General features: G+C 45.8%; 1 protein-coding gene across 4 annotated transcripts; it reads right to left on the reverse strand.

The window, feature by feature from the left end:
- Positions 1-769: 769 nt before the first annotated feature.
- On the reverse strand, positions 770-16,369 carry ISLR (immunoglobulin superfamily containing leucine rich repeat). Of its 4 annotated transcripts, none has more exons than XM_038420886.1 (4): positions 16,211-16,369; positions 15,806-15,846; positions 8,802-9,291; positions 770-5,255 (listed from the first exon to the last, which is right to left on the reverse strand). In XM_038420886.1, exon 4 carries the CDS (start codon positions 5,248-5,250, stop codon positions 3,982-3,984), a length of 1,269 nt encoding a protein of 422 aa, XP_038276814.1. In that variant the 5' UTR covers positions 5,251-5,255; positions 8,802-9,291; positions 15,806-15,846; positions 16,211-16,369; the 3' UTR covers positions 770-3,981. The 4 variants fall into 4 exon arrangements, 3 of the variants coding, with proteins under 3 accessions (XP_038276814.1, XP_038276811.1, XP_038276813.1); XM_038420883.1 differs by having other exon boundaries at positions 9,120-9,291; positions 16,211-16,364; XR_006274720.1 differs by lacking the exon at positions 770-5,255 and adding an exon at positions 8,422-8,719 and having other exon boundaries at positions 16,211-16,364.
- Between the last annotated feature and the right edge of the window lie 3,740 nt (positions 16,370-20,109).

Genomic DNA, 20,109 nt, shown 5'->3' on the forward strand with positions numbered 1-20,109 from the left:
TTCTAAGTGAACGTTATAGTCGTGCTTGGGACCATGACTGGCTTGTAGCCAATGCAGCACCATCTGCCTGAGTCTGCAGGTAGCTGGGAGGGGTAAACTCCTCTGTGCAACTCTTTAGGGTGTTAACAGCTTCTGGGGCATGGCAGTGAAGGGACTCCTTTTGCTGCCCTGGCTCTCCTGAAGGGAGTGTGGGGAACCATCACTCCAAGTGGGGGGTGGAGTCCAAGGGGGCCTAGGGCCCCAGCTTGTTTTCATGTGTCCCTGGTGGCACACGCAAAGGGTGAGGGGTCAGCATGCTCTTCTGGCAGGGTTAGTAGGCCCTGAACAATCACCCCTCCCCCTGGGACACCCATGGCCCCTCAGACCCAGAAGGCAAGTGGGGGTGGGGCTGATGACTGCCCTCCCCATGGAGCCCCGGGGTGTGATGTTTTCCCCTTCTCCCCGACTCCTCTGTTGCATAGTGAGGGAGTGGCGACAGCCCAGGATACTTCCCTTCAGCCTCAGCCATCACACCTGAATCGAGAATTCCCTGTTTATTCCATAAGCCATGGCTGGGTATTTTCCCATGGGACCTCTCCAAGGGATGTCAGATCCACCCCACCTCACACTTTAACTGTAGCCTGCAGCTGGTAATTCATGGCGGTGTCAGGATTTCAGTCAGCTTTACTGCTGCCAAGGGGGCGGATCCTGCTCTCATGTCCACCAGCCGAGGGTGTGCTGTCCTTAGCGCTCTCATCCTCACCCCCTGAGCCACAGCCAGAGGGAAGGGTCATTTTAGAGAGATCTTTATTGTACTCTGTATGTTTCAGTAACTTAGTTCTGAAAATAATAATGTGAGGTGGATACAGCGATATTGCTCTAGCTCCTATGGTGATAGTGTTAGAAAAACACACTGGGAAAGAGATCTTTAAGTATCTGAGAAACAGCTGTACAGTACCCTGACCTTTCCCTGTAGAACAGCTGGATTGTTCTTAGATGCCTGGGACACCAGGGGCTATCGCCTATATCCTGGTCCGCCCGTGCCCCCAGTACATGTGACAAAGCTCTGATGTCACATCCATGGCAGTACAGCTCAGTTACTCACTCTCCCTCATCTTATCTTCCCATCTCTCTTCCTCCCCATGCACTGTGGGGGGGGTCTCTGCTTTGCCCCATTTGGACATGAGCATGAAGAGAAGATTGAGGGTCTGGGCTGTGATTTTCCTCTTACTTTTACAGTGGTGTAACTCAGTGGGGCAGGTTCTCAGCTGATGCTAGATCTCCACAGAGCTTTGACAATTTACACCAGCTAAGGATCTGGCCCATTGACTTCAGTGGAAAAAGTGAGTCAAGGATCAGTCAGTTACATGGATAATTGAGGCATCATGTGTAGGACAGGAGGATAATTGTGATTGAAGGGCCCAGTCCTGCAAAGTGCTGAGCACTCCCTGCAATACACTGAGCATCCTTGACTCAGATTCTAGCAGGATTGGGCCTTTTGGGGAAACAAAAGGACTAGAAGTGTGGAAAAGCTTTGGAATACTCATGCATGCACCTCGATCTAAAGGTCAGTGCTGGAAGCCCAGCCTCTGCCTCAGCTCAACCATACGCTCATCCTCTGCCACCTACAAAGCATAGAATCATAGAATATCAGGGTTGGAAGAGCCCTCAGGAGGTCATCTAGTCCAACCCCCTGCTCAAAGCAGGACCAACCCCAACTAAATCATCCCTGCTGGGACTTTGTCATGTCTGCCTCTGAGTCACCATCTAGTGGTGTGAACTGCACCAGATACCCCTGTCCCTTGTGCAATCCAAAGAGATCATCAGAATGAAGTCTCAGGGCAGCAAAAAGGGGATAGAACACTAGCTGAGGACCAGCTAAAGGAGTTTGCTGTGGGTGGGTCCATCCTTCCTTTCCCTTTTCCCATAGATCATGATCATCTATTTATAGTCATCTCAGCTGGCTGCTCCCCCAGGGACTAGCATGGTTCTCCATTCAGCCATTCACCCTTAGGTTCTTATTTATTAATATGAAGATGGTTTTCTAGAATCATAGGAATGTAGGGCTGGAGCAGACCTTGCGGTCATTAAGTCCAACCCCTTGCACTGAGATCAAGTAAACCTAGACCATCCCTGACAGGGTTTGTCCAACCTGAGCTTAAAAACCTCCAATGATGGGAATTCCACAACCTCCCTTGGAAGCCTGTTCCAGAACTTAACTCCCCTTATAGCTAAAAGTCTTCCCTTATGTCTAACCTAAATCTCCCTTGCTGCAGATTAAGCCCATTGCTTACTGCCCTACCTTCCGAAGACATGGAGAACAATTGATCATCATCCTCTTTATAACAGCTCTTAACCTATTTGAAAGGCCCTGCTTTGAGCAGGGAGTTGGACTAGATGACCTCCTGAGGTCTCTTCCAACCCTTATATTCTATGATTCTATGAAAACTGTTATCAATTCTCACCCCCGCTCAATATTTTTTTCTCATGCCCAGGTTTTTTTACCTTTCTGCATAGGGTAGGTTTGCTAAACCTTTGATCATTTTAGTTGCTCTGCTCTGGACTCTCCAATTTGTCCGCATCTTTCCTAAAGTGTGGTGTCCAGAACTGGACACAGTGCTCCAGCTGTGGCCTCCCCAGTGCTGAGTAGAGCAGGGCAATTACCTCTCGTGCCTTGCACATGACACTCCTGTTTGTCCACCCCAGAATGATGTTAGACTTTTCACAACTGCATCACACTGTTGACTCATATTCAATTTGTGATCCACTATAACTCCCAGACCCTTTTCAGCAATATGACTGTCTAGCTAGTTATTCCCCACTTTGTAGTTGTGCATTCGATTTTTCCTTCCTAAGTGAAGTACTTTGCACTTGTTTTTATTGAATTTCATCTTGTTGATTTCAGGACATTTCTCTAATTTTTCAAGGTAGTTTTGAATTCTAACCCTGCCTTCCCAAATGCTTGCAACATCTCTGAGCTTTGTTTCATCTGCAGATTTTATAAGTGTCCTCTTCACTCCCATTATCCATCACTAATGAAAATATTGAATAGTAGTGAATCCAAGACTGGCCTCTGCAAGACTGACCACTGCAGGGGCGTCACTAAACATGCTGCCCAGTTTGACAGTGAACCATTGATAATTCCTCTTTGAGAATGATCTTTCAACCAGTTGTGCACCCCCCATATAGTAATTTTATCTAGACCATATTTGGTTATGAGAATGTCACGTGGGATGGTGTCAAAAGCCGAACTAAAATCAAGATATATCATGTCTACTGCTCCCCCATCCATCTACTAGGCCAGTAACCCTCTTAAAGAATGAAATTAGGTTGGTTTGGCATGATTTGTTCTTGGTGAAACCATGAGGGCTATTCCTTACAATCATATTATCTTCTAGGAGCTAACAAAATGATTGGGTAATAATTTGAAAGGAAGAACCTGATTGGCTGGTGAAGGTGCCAGCTGTTCAGCCATCTGGTATTACCATTCAGAGGTGGACTTAGCTGCCCTAATGAAGGTAGATGAAAGGATGCTTTTGGCTTCTATCTGAACCAAACCTCTGGATCTGTTCCAGGGTTCACCCATCATTGCACACTGGACAGCTAATAAAAAATAGAGGGTCTTTTTAGTTTAAAGCTGGGGTCATGCCAGATATGGGTTATTGCACCAGTGTTGCCATTAATCCTGAAACTGCACATTCATACCAAAGATGAATTGAAATCAACCCCTGCCTACAGATCTAAACACCTTAGACTTGGAGGTGGGATTGGGATCCTGGATCAGGTTTCCCAGCTTGCTTGTTTAATACAGTTGAACCAAACACTTGTTTCTGAATGCCACCAAACTAGGGGTGAAGGAAGGTTTGAAAGTCAAACCTGGCTTCTGCATCTCAGCCCCAGCTTTGATTAGTGCCTCAGACAGCTCCCAGCAGCTCAGTGCATGCGTGACACTATGTCAATATAAATGATACAGAAATACAGAGAAACCCTTTGGCATTTTCCTTAACAATAAAGGAAAACAACTAAACAGAGCATGCAAGCCCAGAGACGTGACTCCACAAGAGTGTCTCCATCACTGCTCCCCATCCCTGCAGGAACACGGTAAATGATCACAAGCTTTTCTCCAGCCTGGGAGGAATTGGCTTGGGCTTCCTTGATGCAGTGTTTGGCTCCAAGCTTGCTGGTTGCGAGGTTGTTTCTGAGCAGATCTTCTGCTGGGTTTTCTGAATTGGCCAATGCCACGTTGACTGAGACCTTGCGAGTACCAACCTCATTGGTGGCCAGGCAGGTGTAGGTCCCTTCCTCGCGCTTGCTCAGGTGGGGAATGACCAGGGTGCCGTTCGCGTAGACCAGGAAGCGCTCTGCACTCTGCTTGGAGCCCCCAGCAGACAGGTCATTCCTATCTCTTTCCACATTGGGCCCATTTATCTCTGTTCCTTGGATGGAGGTCTGGATCTCCCACCTAATCTCTGGTTGGGGGTTGCCTGTGACGCTGCAGTGCAGCATGAGCAGGAGCCCATCATACAGTATGGTGTTGTCCAGGTTGGGGTGGTAGGTCAGCTGTACAGAGGGAGGTGCGCACTGAAGGTTAGTGATCCTCCCCAGGGGGACACCTCTGAGGCTTTCCGGGGCTGCACAGCTGATGGAGTCCCTTTTGGGGATGGAGATCAGGGTGTTCTCAGCCCAGCTCTTCAGCCACAGAAGCCTGCAGGTGCAGTTCAATGGGTTGTTGTAGATCTGCAACTGAGACAGTGAACTCATGGCATCAAAAGTGCCCTGGGCAATGGTGGTGAACTTGTTGTCATTGATCCACAGGGACCTCAGGTCTTTCAGGGTGTGGAAGGCCTCCCAGGGCAGATTCACAAGCTGGTTGTTATTCATCTTCAGCAGCTGCAGAGTGCTGAGGTTGTACAGATCCCCCCAGGGGAAGTCTGCAAGCTGGTTATGGCTGAGGTCTATGTTTTTCAAATGCAGCAGCCTGGTGAAGGTGCCTTCCTCAATGGCGCAGATTTCGTTGTGCGCCAGCCACAGCGACTGTACCTGGGTGATCTCCAAAAAGGAGCTCTGCTGTAGGGAGGTGATCTTGTTGGCCGACAGGGTGAGGGTGGTCACGTTGGAGGGCAGCCCCGTGGGGACCCCCTGCAGATCTCTGTAAGCACATTCTGCTAGTTGGCGGCCATATTTTTTTTCTACACAAGTGCAGGGCTCCGGGCAGCCCTGGCTCATCCCAAAGAAAGTTGCAATCCATAGGCAGAGAAATGGACCCATCATTTCTTCTGTGGATAAAGAGACCAAGATTGGCACAAATTATTTTGCTTGCATCTTTTCTCTGAGACATCACTGCTTCTGTCCTCTGGGCTGCAGCTTGGTTTTTATTTAGCCAATCAACCCAAGGAACAGCAGATGATTACAGTACCACACATGGCTAGTTATAATGTTTAAATGATAAATGTGATGAAAAGAAGATTTAAATCTGATCTGAATAAGATATTTACATTCTAACAATAATAGAGCCTTAGAAGCCAATGACAGATCCTTAGAATCCATACATACTGTAGCTCCTAAGTAACTTTGAAGATGTGAGCCTTTATGTTGGCACAGCCCTAACACAAGGGGGCCTGGATCTCAGCTAGTCCCCTAGCTGCCACTGAAGTACAAATAGTTAATAATACATAGAGCAAAATCAGCTCAGATTTCCCTCTTCTCCAGTTTCGCAAGCAGACTCAGATCTTTTTATCTACAGGCAGTTTTAGCAGCTACCTTCTTTCCCTCTCCCTATCATTTAAAAGCAGATTTTTGTGGGCAATATGCAATGTCATGATTACTGTAAGGTTTGCAAAATAATGTTGGACAATGCAAAAGATAGGGCCAATTTGCCAAACTGTGAGACAGCATGAAACCAAGAAAGCATAAGATTCAATGGGTATTATCACAAGATGGGTGCGAGGACTTTGGCTTCAGTCTGGCTGTCTCTGTCTGTCAGAGAGAGAAACGTGAAAGAACAGTAAAGATTTCACACTAATCTGATGGCATTTTTTGCTCTAGTCGATGCGATTCTGAGCCTGGCAGAAGGTCTGGATGCAGAGGCTCTGACTACAGTAGGAACTAGGCTGTGACTCTTCCCCACATACACACTCTCATGCTAGCTCTCATGGAGCTAGCACAAGTATAAATAACAGCGTCGCCATGGTGGCACAGGTAGCAGATATGGAAGCATGGCTTAGCCGCACTGAATACGTACCCACCAGTTTCAGTCAGGTTTGTACCTGGCATGGCTCAACCCGTGGCTCTGCTGCCACTCCCCATGCTACCGCACTCTGCTGCTATTTCTACTCATGCCAGCTAGATGAGTGCCAGTGTGAGCATGACTACACAAGTAGGGGAATCCCACCATTAGCTGGTTGTGTACATGTTGCAGCGCCCCAGCTAACCGAAGTGCCCCTACATAATGAAGTGAAATTTCTACCAGAGATGGGCAGAAAATTTTTCTCAAAACAGTTTTTCCATGAAAATTGTCCTTTTTATCTAAATGTATATATTTAAAAAAAGGGATTTTGATGACATTTGTTTAGGAAAATCCCCAAAACAAAACATTTTGATGAAGCTCTTACATAGCACTTTTCATCAGTAGGTCTCAAAGTGCTTTACAAAGGAGGTCAGTGTTATTATCCCCATTTTGCAGCTGGGAAAACTGAGGCATGGGGAGGGGCCATGACTTGCCCAAGGTCAACCTGCAGGCTTGGAGCATGTTACAACACTTTCAGTATGAAATGTTTTGATTTTTCATTCAAAATTACTTTTTGACATTAGAGTCTTGTTTTTTTGTATAAAATAACATTTTAAACAGTTGAAATTGGAATGAAATGACTTTGGTATGAGTCATTTCATAGGAAATTTCTTCTATTAGGGTTTTTTTATTCCATTTCAGAAGGGAAAAGATTTCGACATTGTGGAATTTCCCACAAAATGGAAAACCCAGTCCTTCCCCTCCTCCCCACCACTGGTTACACACTGGTAACTAACTGGTAACTAAAATATGAAAGACAATTAAACTAGCAAGGCTCTGTAGCAGTACAAGCCGTTGCCATTTTGAATCATTTCTTTAAAAATAAAAACACTGCCTGAACAAAAATCAGCACTAAATGCGTCATTTTACTATACACAGCAACCGCTAATCAGGGCCACACCAGGGTCCATGAGCAGAAGAGACTTGTGAATGGGTGTTCTGCCATTGCTGGCTTATGGACTCCTTGGGTCACCTTCTGCACACAAGCATTAGGGTACTCAGGCCAGAACTGCTGCAGTAACAAAGTAGCAGATGCAATGATCTTCTGCTCAAACACCCTGCTCCCCCGCACAGTGTGATTTAGTCCCAGTGAATCTGTGCCGGGTGTGGCCCCTCCACTCTCCAGGGCGCTGCATACCAGCACAGAGAGTTAGCGTGGAGCTCCCTACATAGCCTCTCCTCTATCTGACCCCCCTGCAGTGGCCTTTCATGCCATGAGGTCTATGTTTTTCAAATGCAGCAGCCTGGTGAAGGTGCCTTCCTCAATGGCGCAGATTTCGTTGTGCGCCAGCCACAGCGACTGTACCTGGGTGATCTCCAGAAAGGAGCTCTGCTGTAGGGAGGTGATCTTGTTGGCCGACAGGGTGATGGTGGTCACGTTGGAGGGCAGCCCCGTGGGGACCCCCTGGAGATCTCCAGGACTGACCCTTTAATTTCTGGTCAACAAAGGGCCCAATCCTGTAGCCTTTTCTGGAACAAAATTAATGTGCACTTCGGCGGGACTGTGGCCTAAGGAAGAATTGTTGGTTCAGGCCTGACTGGGATTCCAAGTCACATGTTCACATATGATAACTAACCTGCCTGTAAATGCTGGTGGGGCTAGGCAGTCTGTTGCGAGGTGTATGTTAGCTCAGGCTGAAGCGCTGCTCAGTTTCTCAGGCTTGGGCTAAGAGTACAACTGGTCACAAACGTTTGTGTTCTGTCTTTGCTTGACTGTCCAGTGTTAGACAGTATATTGCAATCTGCCTAAGAACCTACTAAGTGGGGATGTTCCCAGAGTGTGTGTGGGGTGGGGAGGAGGGGATTGGAAGCAATATTTGGAACATGGCTGCATTGCTTCAAAACCTGGCTTTTGTCTGCTTCCCATTTCCCATCCCCCTTTCCTCTTCCTAGCCTCCCACAGCTCAAGCCTTATGCTTTGCTCAGCTGTTATTAAGAATTGTCTGGATGTTACTGTTGGCATTTGCCTCTGCATTTTTTCTCAGCCCCCTCCCAGCTGCTTGGGCCAAGAAGAATGCTTTCTTCTAACATTCAGTGCATCCACTCCTCTTGCCAGGACATCCTGAGGAGTTTGCTGGTACTTGATAGCAATACAGGTCTCCACCCCACTCAAACACAGATCTGTGCTTTCCTCCCATCAGGTTTTGACAAACATGACTTTTTTTTTTTTTTAATTGAAACATCCATGGCTTCAGTTTCCAGTAAATAAAATCTCCCTGTTCTGCAGGAGAGTCAGAGACCTGGCTTTAAAGCCACAAGGACAATTGATTTCAGGCTATTGTCTGGCCCACATATCGGCTTATCAAAGAGTTCTCAGCTACGCTTGGGCCTCTACCAACATTCCAGCATCAGCCCAAGCAATGTTGCTCAGCAAGTCCCGTGTGTACCACTCGGAAACGATTTTGGAAGCAAGATTTTTCTGCAGATAAATGGGCCAGTGTTGCAGATGATTACCTGGGAAAATAAGGTTAAATGCTAATACTCTTATTTAAATTTAAAGGCTCCCATATTGATCACTCAAAAGGCAGACCGTTACCTCTTTTTGCTGCTTCTCCTTCTGGCTTCCAGAGCAAATCAGTTCAAGGCAAACTCTGTAAACATTGTTCTGGGTCCTGTCAGAGTCATGCAGTCCAAAAATGTTAATAAAAAAAACCCACACAATTCTGCCCTTGCAAAAAAGCGCCGAACAAAGCACAATCACCTTTTGCGGGTTGCATGCCTCAGGGAGAATTGATATTCTTTGCTATTGGTCCTAAAACAGTTGTACCATTATTCCTGGTGTATTTACAAACAACAGAGTTTATTTGCCCAGTGTTGTCTTTGTGGGTATATGGGCAGAGAGGCCTAAAAGCACCTTTAAATGGAAGTGATGTCCTGTGAACCAGTTGAATTCCTGCTCCTCAATTGATTTTTCCTGCAGCTTATGGTGTATAATATTTCAGTGTTCCACCAGGCTCATCCTGAAGACGTAACTGACAACTTATTTGCAGCAGCAAGGACCTGCCTTTCGTAAGTGTCTCTAGAAACTTAAATGGAAAAAGATGCCAAATTATTTTTTTCCCCTCCTCTTCTCTTGTGATACAGCTAGGAATCTCTTAAAGAAACAGTAAATGGCAAAAACAGCTTGTTATGAGAATTCAGGACTCTGAGCCTTTGAGCTGCAATTCCCATTTCCAGGGAGATTTTCAGTTGATTTCTCTCTCTTTCTCTCCCCCTCCCCCACTTTTTTAACAGCACGAACCCCCTTAAAAATCTCTATTTTCCTTGCTCCATGCTCTGCGATCTGAAGGAAAAATAACTCCAGAACTTTTTTTAATAATAACTGATGAAGCAAAACTCTGTTAAATGGTCCATTCCCCTCTCTGAATTCCTAGTGCTAAATAGCTAGTACGGTTCTGCTATGAAATATATAAATTCTCCTCAATGCTTCTGCTACTGATTTAGTGGCCAAAATACCTGAGTCTGAGCCATACTGTCAGCCAGAGGGTAACCCCTTTTCAGATCAGTAGCCAAGAACTCTATACATTAATTTTGAAGAGCTGATGATGTCCATGGAGAAATCTTAGACATGCAGGGTCAAATTTCATGATCTGGCACAATGTAAGTTACATTTCCCTGCAGTGGCTGAGCTCTTTGCACTGAGTGCTGGATTTGCCCTGAAAAAAACCAAGTTGTGGTTCCAACTTCAATCTCCCTTGGGTTTCTTGCCATAGTGTGAGCAATTTTAACTCCCTCTGGGACCCACTTTCATGGAGACAATAAATCAGTGTGCTATCTCAGTTATCCTGTAGAACTCATCACCAAAAGTTATCACTGAGTCCCAAAGTCTGTCAGAATTAAAAAAAAAAAAAGAGTTGGGACATTTTGCATAAGTAGTAATGGGAACAATTGTTAGCTAGGATAAAAATATAAGGGATATAAACCCTCATTCGTCAGTGCATCAGCCAACTATTAACAGCTAGGAGTCAGGAAGAAAGTCCCTCTATGGGCAGGTTATTTCATAATTGTCCACTATGGGTTTTGTTCACCTTCCTTTGAATCATCTGGAAATGATGAAAGACTGGTAATTCACAGATTTTAGCGATTGAAAAGATCTGCTAAATTGCATTCATTCCCAGGAAAGGACAGATTAAAGTCCCATTTTCCTGACTGGAACAGGTCTGAAGTGAAAATGAATCTATGCTGAACTTACACATGACGCTGTACAGCCAAGGTAATAAAAATGTCTCTAATGTACAAAATTCTAGCAAGCAGCCAGGTACAATAAATAAATAATAGCTAGGAGCTTCCATGAGCAATGATGTGTACACCAAAATGGCTGCTATGGCATCACCATGATGTAATTGTTGCAGACAACATAGAAATTCAACAGAGCAGTTAGGGACCCAGTCTTTGTATAACACTCTACCCAGGGTGTAGCAGATAAACATACAAACCCTCCAACATACATCATACTGTGGTGGGGGTGGTGAAACCTTCCTGACCTCAGCCCATTGTTTGCTGTATGCCCTGAAGCATGAGAATTGCTATTTCAATCCTAGCTAATGCAGCCTCAGACACTATTCTTCGTTGAATCAATGTTTAATGTGCCAGAAACCCTTCTGTAACTTTACAGCAAGCCCAAGTCCTACCAGTGTACAAACAAACTGCACTAGAAATGAAGAGGCTTCTTTGAGCCAAAAGCCTCTGTGAAGTCACTGTAACTATAGGAACCAGGGATGTAGAACAAGCAGTAAGGCTTTGGCCAATTTTTGTTTTCACTAGCCAGAGTTGTAGGACTTCGTGGAACAATGCAGCTATTCTGATTGCTGATCCACTTAGGGCCAGATTTGGGCACAGGTCTGGTGTAAACGAAAGGCAAACTTGGCCCATGCTTTCTCAGGTAAACAAGCATATACACAAGCCTCAACAATATACATACATATAAGCTTCAACAATGTTGAAGTTAATCATGTGCTTAAATGCTTTGCTGGATCCGGGCTTAAAACTAGTGCCCATCCACTACTTCATGTGTCCTGATGGAACAAGTGCAGAGACATTGTCTTTAGTGGAGTCAGGCCTATTTACCCCAAGGCTGAATTTGGTTGTTTGAATTTATTGGTGCATAGGACAACAGTAGGTGTAACAAAACTCATCTCTTACACAGCACTTCCCAGCCAACAGTTTCAAATTGCTTAATTACCAGGCTTGAAAGGATTAGATTTTCACTGGTAAATATCAGTAAAAGTCAACTTCACTGTACACACACACACAAATTGAGGAAAAAATGTTTCTATCCACAGTAATCGAAATTTACAGGGAGGCAAAGTATGAAAAATGCTGCATGAGCACTTATTCAAGTTTGATTTAAGGCTATTGACTTTGTATATTTTGACAAGTGATGGTGACAATTTGTGTTTTAACAGTTATGAAGGTTTAACTTTTTGAATCTCTATGTCTATGGTCCTTAAATAATTACTGTATGACCCCCCCATTAGCTTATCCTCCCATAATTTCCTGCAACAGTGAAACTTTAAATTGATAAAAATTGAAAAAAATGCTTAAAAGGCATAATTTTGTGAAAATCTTGACAACTGAAATTGATAAATATGTTTAAAGTTGCACATTGATTTTATCCATCAAATTGATAAAAAAAAAAGTTTACTTCTGCCAAGCCTATTTACACCTGTGGTCCAGGCTAGCCTCCCAATGCAAGTGATGTGGAAAAGGATTTGTATCAAGCTGGCAGAAGGGTAAACTGAGGGAGAGGGCGGTGAAGGGACTTCCCAGAGGTCATACATGGCCTAATTCTGTTCTTAGTTACATCGATGTGAATTGTGAGCGATGCCAGTGCAACCAGTGGAGGGACCAGAGATAGGCCCATTAGTTTACCTTTCTGTTCAAGCCATGACGCTGCTGTGATGATACATGTGAATCACAGCTGAGCTCACAACTGACTCCTTAATCACTGGCCAGGCCAATGGTTGCAGGCTGCGCTGTGAGACATCCCTCTGAAATGAGCCTGCTCCTGATGCAATAGCCATGGGACAGCTCTAGTCTGAGATACTGACTCTGACAGAGGCCTTGTCTATACTAGACAGGGTTTAATGGCATTGCTATCCCAGCAAACCCTCCTAATAAAGCCAAAGCTTATCCAAAAAAGAGGACTTGTGCCAGTGCAGCTTATACACAGGGGCAGTGATGTTGGGGTGGGGAAAGGTAGTCCACTGAAGTGGAAATATTGGGAGGGCTGACATATGTTTCCAGGCCCCCTTGGTGTTTTTTGCACCCATAATGTCTCCCAGACGTGAGAGCAGGACCTGGAGGAGGGGCTGCAGCAGCCACTATGGTGGATGAGTTTGGCATGGCTGCTAGGGAGCAGATAGCAATGTTCTACTTTCCCCACCTTCTAGCCACCACAGGCCCTGGTGGAAACACTTGGCCTGTGGGAGGGAGGGGCAGAAGCACGTGCACCAGCTGCTGGGGTGAGGGACAGGGCAGTAGTTCTTGGGCGAGGGGCAGGGGGCATTAGTGCATAAGGGACCAGTAGCTGAATGTGGGTGGGGAGAGCACAGGGCACTGGGCACCAGCTAGAGAGGAATGGCAATAGGGAATGCCAGGACGCCCCTTCCCAGCCTGGAGCTGGCTGCCAGTCTCAGGAGCTCTCTGTGCTCCCTTAGCCACCCCTCCAGCCTCCCCCATCCCATTCACAGCGAGCTTCCACCTCCCCTTAATGAAATGAGCTGTACCAAGGAAGAGACATTATTGCCTAAATGGTGACCGGGAGCTTGTGATTATTCCACACTCCTAACCAACATGCTGGCAAAACTTTTACATGCAACCCAGGCCATCAGCACTAAGATCTAGTCTGCACTAGAAAGCTGTTCTGCTTTAACTCTCCTGGCACAGTTAAAGGGATGTGCTCCATTCCAGCTGCTCCAGTATAGGGCACTGGAGTGGTGGGGCGAGGGGACGGGAATGGGAACCGGATATAAACGCCCACTCACAGGGACAGGGTTAACAGGAGCCAACTAGCCCATTCTACCACCTGGAGTTGCGGCAGGTGATTAAGGATATGAAACTTCAGAACCAGCCTGTTAAAGGAAGCCTGGAATAGGGAGTTTATACTCTGGGCCTGGCCCCACAAGGAAGAGGGGTGAAGGGCTCCAGGGGGCAGCCAGAAAGGCTGGGGAGCCTCTGAAAGTTAGAGCATTCTGCAGCAGACTAGGGAGATGCTGGACCTCTAGGAGGACAGGATCCTTGGGCCTCCGTCTGAGACACAGCCTGCAGTAGGAAGCAAGTTAAGGAAACAATGCGGGTTTGGAAGGGGTTGATTCCAGCCAATTTATGCAGGTCTTCTGACCTGGCACGTGGAGGAGCAGGTGGGCCTGGCCTCCCCGACTGACCCAGCATGGGGTAGGAAACCTCCCTGAGACAGAGGGAGCAAGGAAAATAGACACTGGGATTTCTACACTACCCAGAAAGAGGTGAGATTCTGACTAGCCAGGCTAGAGTCACAAACCCAAACCACTGTCTGAAGGGGGAAACAGACAGAATCACTGCCCTGTCACACTTGGCTATGGCTGATGAGTTTGCTATGTTATAGGCACTTTGCTACTGGGTGTCACTGCACCCACGCTATGCTAGGTGTTGCACTGGTATACTGATACCAATTTAAACAAACCACCTTGCTAAGTGATAGCGCTAGAGTGGCACAAAAGCTGTGTGTCGCGTAGGCCTCAGACATGTCCTCTAGAGAGCCCTTAGCTAGCTAGGGCCTAATGCTCCTTGTACAGTTGACCCATCAGTGTGAAGTGAGTGCAGAAGCTACTGACTCTGAATGGGGCATTTTACCCCCTCTGCTCTGGTTAGGATGACTAGATATCCCGATTTTATAGGGACAGTCACAATTTTTGGGTCTTTTTCTTATATAGGCTCCTATTACCCCCACTTACCCCATCCCGATTTTTCACACTTGCCGTCTGGTCACCCCAGCTCTGGTACAATTGACACATGAGGGGCAGGGAAGTGGTGTTGCTCTGATGTTCATTTTTAAAACATTCTGAAAATGAGCTACTCCTCCACTATCAATAATCTTCATGTAATAAATAAGAGCTGTTGACTCCCACCTCTGATCGTCCTGCGCTGCAGCCTCCTTTGCCCACTTGTTACATTGCCAAACAAAGGCCGTTCACCATCACCCTGCACCTTTGTGCATTTCCTCACGTTCATCCCCAGCTAGTGTCAGACACCCAGGAGCTGACAGGGCCTGATTCTCATTTTCACTACAGCCCCTTTACAGGAACATGGAAGTCTGGAGGGTCCTTAATTTTCACTCACTGTCTGACCCCCTTTTCTCTGATAGAGCTGTGCACAGGAGCCTTAGTGGAGATGAGCATCAGGCCCTGTCATCTGGAACCAGGGATATTTTACAGTAGCGTAAACAACTACATAATATGCAATCAACCTAGACGCTCCTTCTAGCTTTCTCCCCTGTGCCAATTTCCCCTTTCCTCTCTAGTGTCTGTCTTGGTGGCCTGTGACTCATTGTCCAGCATGACCCATGTTCGCCCTCTATTCCTCTCTCTGCTGCATTCTCCTGGGTCTAGTTTCTGTTTAACCAGCATGCGCCGTTCTCCTCCAGCACATCAGCCTCTGGTTAGTCTGTCTCTGCCTGGCTCCTCTTTTTCTGCCATTACTGGGAAATTGAGGTCAGCCAATCACACCCCTTTTGCTTCCTGCTTCTTCAATTACCTGGCCTCCAGGGCAGTCAGGACTGAAACCAGCTACTCTTGGAGAAGGCTAGTTATCTGTTCCTTGAGAAAGTGAGTCACTCTCTGGTAATGATCAAATGAATCCCCCTTGTTCATAGAACTTTTGCTCAGCTCCTATCCCCTCCCCACCTTCCAGGGGTGTGTGAGCTTGCAGAGAGATCCTCTAGAGAGGAAGGAGGGTTTGAGTAGAATGGCATGGATGGACTTACAGGGCAGATCCTTGGCTGATGTAAATCAGCCTAGCTCTGTTGTAGTTACAGGAGCTACAGCAATTAGATTAAGCTATTGCTGAGGAACTGGTCCACTGAAGACAGTTTATTGATGTGGCAAGTGCATCTCTGTCCATGAGGTATGTCATATCTTTAATACATAGGCACATTGCCTGCATTGTTCAACCCACTTTTTATGCACCCCCTGGGAGAATTTCTACTCTGACATTCACACCTTGGCAATCCAGCTGACTTCAATGGGTTGGACTAGTACAGGTCACTGAGATCAGAAGATGGGGGTATATGTGAGAAGCAGTGTTATCAGCTGGTTGGAGCAGGAAACTGGGGTTCAGGACATAGACCCTCCATTTCAGCAAAACACTTAAGCACGTTTAAGTCCTATAATCAATTGGACCTAACCACATGCTTAAAGTTAAGCATGTGTGTAGGTGCTTTGCTGAACAGGATTGACAGTTGAAACAGGGCTTCAGTTAATAGTTGTGCACCGCTTTCCAATCCTTGCATAGATGGTACTATATAAATGCAAGGTATAATTCTACGCTCTGAAGTCAACTCACCAGCTCAAATCTGTAGTCACTTGGTGCCTCAGTTTCCCCACCTGTGAAAAAGGGATATGTAGTGAAGTGATGATTCACTGGTGTGGCACCTCCTGCTGGTCATTCTGGGAATTAGCTCCTCCAGCCTAGATCACCTTCTGCAGACCGGTGTCTTGCCTGCCACTGGCCCCCCCATGTTCCTCTTGGTACCCCTCTATATCAGGGTTCTGCCCCCAGCAGTAACCAACAATCTGGGTCTCCCCACCCAGGGGAACCCCCAACCCTCTATCCCCACCTTGCCTTAGTGGCTACTGCCAGTCACAATCTAGCCCCCACTCACTGGGGCAGACTACAGATCATTGGCAATGGGGGTTGGACCAGCTGCCTCTACCTACTCCCAGGCTACCCCTCTGTAGCCCCCAGTACCTTTCCTGGCCTTTAGCAAGACCGACAGCCTGGGGGGCTTTCCAGGCTGGAGTTCCCCAGCTCCTCTGGCCTTCCCCCAGCCCTGCTCCACTCTAGATACACTGCTCAGCTCCTAGGCAACCAGGAGTTTTTCTCTCTATTGCTAGAGAGAGACTTTTTGAACTCCTGGCTTACAGCCCTTTTATAGGGCCAGCTGTGGCCTGATTGGGGCGTAGCCCCAACTGTGGCTGTTTCCCCAAATCAACCTAGCCTTTTCTTGCAGCCCCAGCCCTCTTCCAGGGTGGGCTTTAACCCTTTCAGGGCCAGAGTGGGGTGACTACCCCGCTACAGGGTAATAATACCTACCTCACATAGGCTTGTTCTGGAGTTGAATCAATGAATGATAGTAAAGCTGCTATAATAAAAAACACTACCCAAGACAGAAGAAGCATTGATTGTGTACCTTTTGCTGTCTGTGTATTTAGGCTTTGATGGTAAAGATCCCAGGAATCTGAGTGAGAACTATTTCTGAGAGCTCTTTGACCAAGTGTCTGGGGGTAGCACTGAGCATGCTCTTCATTAATATACAAGCCGCAAAGTTATTTTTATGAAAGGATGGGGAAAGAATTAGAGCTGCTTAGTCCCTCTGATGTGTGGGATAGTCTATGCCCCAGGGTGCTTAGAAGCCCTGTGCCTCCCAATCTCATGGGAATACACTATATGCCTTTTTTCATTGGTACAAGATTCAGGAGAAGTTGCATGCTCTGAATAAAAATTAATCTACTACGCTACAGGGCTAAGAAGTACATTACAATTGATAGGATTACCCCGGGGTGAATTTCACCCTTTCTTATTATTCAGCTATAGTACTGTGATAGGATGTCAGACTTTAGCACTAGGACTGGTAGGGATGGGGGCGGGGGATAGCAAACATTTTCACAATATTGAATTTGTTTGGCATTGCAATATTCTGGTCATTTCCATGTAAGACCTTGCAGGGAAATGCAAGGCTATTTTACTGCCACAGGGGGCCTTGTGCTGGAAGCCAGACCAGGTGGGTCTCATTACTTGTAATCAGTGACAGAAAAGAGTTTGTTTCTCCCTCTGGGGAACTAGGGCAAGCAGGGTAGAAACTTTGGGAACAAGCCAAGCTCATCAGAAAGCTTGGGTTAAGGGTTATGAAGGCAAACCCTAGGGAGGGGTTATGTCTTGGTTACTAATCCAGTGTGCATATGTTCAGCCTCAAGGCCACTTGAATTTGCAGTGACTCAAACAACAAGACATGGAGGCCTCTCTTCCAGCAGGCTCCCTATCCGGGGCGGGGTGCAGGGGAGGGAGGAGCAGGGGTGACTACTTTAGAGCTGCATATACCATCTTAATGCCATGTGCAAGGGATTTCTCAGCTTCTTTTGTAAGTCACAGGGAGGGCATGGGGACCAGAACTGCCCACTTTGCTCATGGGGAAATGCCCACAAAAGACTCAAGGCAGTGGAGAATCAGGCCTGGCAAGTTGCATTCCCTCAATTGCATGAGAGATCCACAAATCTCTCTCTCTTGGTGCATCTTTGCTGGGGGGAGGGGGGAGAGGGGAGGAGACTTGGGGGAAGGATTCTTTGCCCTCTTACATACTCTACCTGTCTGCCCTTGGTATTGTGAGGGGAAGATAAACTACAAGGCAAAAGTGCAGTGGACTATTGCGTCCTCTTGTCAATGAAACTCAACAAGCCATTTTATGGCTACTAATGCTGATATTGATCACATCAGTGCAATTCAGGATAGACACATGCAAGGCAGCAGACTAAACATACCGTAGCATGTCGGTGCATCCAAATGATTATACTTTCCCAATGGCTTGGCTCCATTGCTGGATGCTTGCGGGCCTGATCCTTCTTCCACACTGGTGTAAATCAGAACGGAGTCCATGGAAGTCAATGTAGTTACACCAGTGTAAATCCAAGCAGAATTAGGCCCTGGAAGGCTCAAAATAACACTGGAATTTCTTGTTGGTGTCCTTTAGCCAGTAGAATGATGTGAGCTCATCTCTCTATGGGACTGTCTCAGAGACAGACCCTCCATTGCTGTAAATTGGCTGTGCTCCATTGAAATCAATAGAACTATGCTGATTTACATCTGCTGGGGATCTAGCCCTGAAAGGTTAGGGGCCTGATCCAAAGCCCACTGGAGCCAATAGAAAGACTTCCATTGATTTCAACGGGTTTTGGATCAGACCCTCCAATTGTACGCTGCCCATGCTCATGAAGAAATTAAGGAACTGGATGGTGCAGCTGAAAGTCTAATAAATGGATGTGATCATCCCAAATTAGGATGGGATCTAGTAATCTAGAGTCTGATTCTGCTGTCACTTCCACCTGGTACAATTTGGGAATAACTCCACTGAACTCAATGGGGAACCAAGAGGAGAGTCACAACCCCAATGGCAGCAGATGGCTCCAAGTAGCCACTGCAGTTCACATGTTATCGAAAATGGAAACAATCTCTTCCAATTGTTCTGAAGGGGGCAAATCCTCCCCTGGTGTAGATCAGATGTTAAGTCAATGGAGCTACTGTGATTTTCTCCAGCTGAGGATCTGGCCCCCAACTCATAAAAATATCTTCTAGCATTCTTCCCCTGCAGCAGATTCCTTGCTAAGTTCCTTTCAGGAGGTTTCCTTCCTCTTTTTCTTGTCTTTTCCTCTCCACTGCAGGTCAGATTCCAGACCACATTTGGAAAACAGCCCCCTGGTGTCCTTGGCATTAATTTTTGGTATCCTTCAGCAGCAGATGGATTACCTTTAGCAAACAGGACAGCTAAGTGCTTGTTTCCTGCATCCATTCAGCTTCAAGCTAAGGCCTCAGGTTAGCAAAATGCTTTAGCCCGTGTTTAAATCTAAGCACAGGAAGGGCCCCCTGAGCTCAGAGTTAAATCTGTTCTTTGTGGAGCCAGGGGTCATGTCATCATTGCAGAAGCTGCATCATTATTTTTTTAAAAAATCCTCAATCACACTTTATATTAAAATTCCATTGATAAGGAGTTTAACACTGATTCAGAGATGTCATACACATGTCAGAGACAGGAGTATATATGTTGCAGAAGGTTATGAGGACATCAGTCGAAGGGGCTATAGGTGGGTATAAGCAACATGCAGGCCTTTATAACAATTTATAACCATTGACTATTTATTAAAATATCTATTAATAATTTATTAACACTTTATAAACTATTTATAAACAGAGACAATATAAAGAGTGGCTAAATTACCTATGCAATTTGATTATTGCAATAATGATTTTGTATGATCTAAAACTCCATCTTCTGTCATAGCCTTTCCGATCTCTCCCTATTTCTTTCCCTCTCCAAATGGTAATTAATACCCTCCAAAAAGGAAAAGTCTCAGCATAATCCAGCACCAATGAATTTCTCATCATAACTAGATTCCCTGTAGAAACATTAGGGGAAAAAATCTATTACTCCATAATTAATCAGACGTAGAAATGATTGTACTTCCTTATTCTTTGTATGTTTTAAGGCATAAAACTCAATTAAAATGTATTCACAAAAGGAGATTGATCTATACTGGGAATTCTGAATCCCTAATATCTCTTGAAGTGGCAACATCCTAATAGCTTAAAGCAGAGAAAACATTTGGAGCTAATTTCTGGTCTCAGTTACACTGCTGTAAATCAGGATTAACTCCAGTGATTTTAATGAATTTACAGTGGAGTCATTCTGAAGATCAGAGTCTGGACCATATTATTCTTAATTTTAAAGAGATTTAATCCATCCATTCTTTTGTTTTGACTATGTCTTTTATTTTCATAGTGCAGGTTTGCTTTCTTTCAATATAGCAGTCTACAAAAACTTAACGTTGACAAAGGCTGAAATTTTTTTAAAAAAATCATACCTGTGCCTGAAGGGTGTC

The sequence above is a fragment of the Dermochelys coriacea genome, chromosome 10 (genome assembly GCF_009764565.3).
Source record: "Dermochelys coriacea isolate rDerCor1 chromosome 10, rDerCor1.pri.v4, whole genome shotgun sequence".
In the NCBI taxonomy this organism is placed as follows: domain Eukaryota; kingdom Metazoa; phylum Chordata; order Testudines; family Dermochelyidae; genus Dermochelys; species Dermochelys coriacea.

Coding starts and splice junctions, on each gene's coding strand:
- ISLR (XM_038420886.1), bottom strand. CDS start 5,250: ATGATGGGTCCATTTCTCTGCCTATGGATTGCAACTTTCTTTGGGATG.